Source organism: Monopterus albus, unplaced genomic scaffold (genome assembly GCF_001952655.1).
Source record: "Monopterus albus unplaced genomic scaffold, M_albus_1.0 scaffold246.1, whole genome shotgun sequence".
NCBI classification, from domain to species: Eukaryota; Metazoa; Chordata; class Actinopteri; order Synbranchiformes; family Synbranchidae; genus Monopterus; species Monopterus albus.
Genome location: NW_018128126.1, coordinates 219210 through 222123, shown reverse-complemented (window position 1 = coordinate 222123; position 2914 = coordinate 219210). Strand labels below are relative to the sequence as shown.

At 38.8% G+C, this 2914-nt stretch overlaps 1 protein-coding gene across 1 annotated transcript; it reads right to left on the bottom strand.

Annotated features, from left to right (window-relative positions):
• Nucleotides 1-197: 197 nt before the first annotated feature.
• On the bottom strand, nucleotides 198-2537 carry LOC109972083 (beta-1,4 N-acetylgalactosaminyltransferase 1-like). The gene is given in 5 exon segments (XM_020620721.1): nucleotides 198-295; nucleotides 1543-1789; nucleotides 1881-2021; nucleotides 2102-2289; nucleotides 2408-2537. Coding segments are annotated over 5 exon segments (804 nt in total).
• Nucleotides 2538-2914: the final 377 nt, after the last annotated feature.

Sequence of the window (2914 nt, the reverse complement as noted above, 5' to 3'; positions counted from 1 at the left end):
GTGTGTGTAGAAGTGAATCATTTATTGCTTGCAAACCAATGATGGTAAGATGATGTCATGGGGTAGGACTGGATAAGTCTGACTTCTTCCTACTCCATTCAAACATGTATTAGGTATAAGCAAATTGATATTGGATTGTGTGTAAAAATGTGTGTTGTTATATCAACTGTTTTATATGCTTGAAAGAATAAATCAAATCAAAACTCTGACTGGCTGTTGATTTTGGGTGCATGAGCAATAATGACATCATCACAATAGCCCACGTGGAGAGATCCCACACCTTCAATGAAAAACTCTGAAAATCAAACACAAAAAAAAAACAATTCAGCCAAAACTTTACTCATAGTGTGCGGTCAAACATCCTTCCACAGAACTTTAATTCAATTTCTGGCAGAGAGCCAGATTTTTCCAAAGGTACCAGGCATGTCAAGCTTAATATTGGGACGATGCAACAAAATATAGAACTTGATTAAATAGTGCAGCCTTAAAAATATGTCATGGGTTTGATATATTTCATATACCGTAAGATATTTTAACAACCTTAAAGTGAAGGAAAAGGGTAAAACTGGATATTAAGGGGCTACATTATAATTAAATTATTCCAACATTTAGTTTATTACAGCATAGCACAGACTCTGGGGTACTGGCATGTGCTGATAAAAAGATTTCAACGTATGATTGCATCTTAGAATATCATATTATATACATAGCTAAAATGAGATAAGGATCTTTAAATCCAAATGTTGCTAAAGCACTTGTAAATTGTGGGTTGATGATTATGCAGTTGTGTCTGCCTTCCTGAAAAGTCTAACAATTTTTCATCAGTGCCTTTACTAAGTTTAATGTACTATGCACTAGTGTTATTTATCACTCTTTGTCTATTTTTGTGGACTAAAAAATCTGAAGTGTGCCCTGATTTCACTCCAGTGTACGTGACTTACTCTAACTGGGTTTCGTGCATACAGTAGGTACACATTGAACATGCTACAAAATGGAATACAGTCAAGCAGTTTTGATCATGATTTTGCTTAATTTTTGAATGTTTTTAATGGAAAACGTAAATTCACAAAAGATTTTGGGGAACCGCTAACAGAAGAAAAACTTACAACAAATGCATGTAATGGTTGTGTATCTGTGTTTACCTTTGTTGTGATTTGTTTTTAGCTGAATGTTTGTCTCCTGAAAACTGAGGCCATTGAAACCAGAGTCAAATTTCTTGTATGTGTACTGGGCCAGTGATTGCATTTTTTCTTAAGTTTTATCTGCAGTAGCTTTTAAAAATGCACCTGCACTGTTTGATTGATCTCCATTGTTTCATGTTTTATATTATTTATATCAATACAAAATACCAGTGCATGCTATATACAATCAGTATGTCTACTACTGCTAGTGTGGAACTGGGACACAGCTGGTGCTTTCATCTTAATGATGGTAATAAGGTAAATGCAAGAAATACGCTATAAATATGCTATTTGTGTATTTTACTGAACAACATAGGTCTTTATGTTTCATATGAAAATAATTCTGTCAGGTGCATTTCACCGTACTCAGCCGTGTAAACTACTCTGGTGAGATGTGGCTCAAAGCCGACCTGCTGGACTTTGTCTGTGTGAGCCAGGAAGAAGTTAACAACCGTGTCAGTGACAACACAGTTGGGGAAGCCTTGGATGATGTGATGAAATCCTGTCCTCATGTGTACACAGTAACTATTACCATCCCCTGGCTCAATGGAGATGGTCTTTCTGAAGGTGTTAGGCTTCCCTCCTGTCTCCAGCACTGCACCGCCAATCTGGGAATAAATACATGCTGATGTCAGTCACACCTCTGAAAAACATGGTTACAGTCACTGACAACAGCAGTTTATTCCTCTATCCCCTCACCCGATCCAGAGTGGTCCTCTGAAAAACGTTCACGAGTTTCTCCAGCTTTGTGTCGGCTGTGAAGAGGAAGTCATCATCCACCCACAGCAGATGCTTTGTGGTCACCTGGGAAATGGCCAGGTTTCATCCAGCAAACCAGCCCTATGAGTTATGACCCCGAGCTTGAATACCAAAGATCAACAACAGCAAGACTTCAATATATGTCAGCTGTGCTTCCTTACCTTTCCAAAAGGCATAATGTAATGTTTGATGTACAGCCCAGAGATGATTTGGGGATTTTCACTGTCATCAGCGATTACTATGGTGACAGTAGGATAGTATCTTCTGATGCTGTCACTAAGATCTTGAAGTTTATTATACTGCACGAAAGTCTTTGTAGCTATGGTAATGAGGGCACTGACACTGTAGTCTGGAGAGAAGGCAGATCAGACAACAGACAAAAGAAAGTTCACATTTTAAAATGCTATAAGTTTTGAAACTGTTCCAGTTTTTATAAAATGGAAGATTGTTTGACTTAGGATTTGGACACTAATGGCATGCTGGTGTTGTGTGTTGTCCTTTGGATCCTGTGTCGTACAGTTTCTGTGTAACACCATGGCAGAACTTGATAGTGAAGATGGCTTGATGCCCCGTGTCGTACAGTTTGTGTAACACCATGGCAGATCTTGATAGTGAAGATGGCTTGATGCCCCTCTGTCTTAAACTGCACTAAAAGACAGAAAATACTACTATTATTACCTTTGATTAGTGTTATTAGATCAAACTTTGGCTGATTCACCCCTGTCTGGTTTTAGAGTTGTTGATATACTGTTTGGAATGGGACATCTATGTACATACTGTATACTGAATCTCATGTACTGTTACGGCAAGCCACACACCAAAAGAGCAACTGGACTCAGTAATAGGCAGGACTCAAACTCAGGTCAGAGAAAGATATTTATTTGACAGAGTATGGAAATGAAAGGAGGTGGCGAGGATCAGACGCGGAGCTGCTGGCGTGGGTCTCAGGCGTTTGGGGCCGGTGAAATGACTGG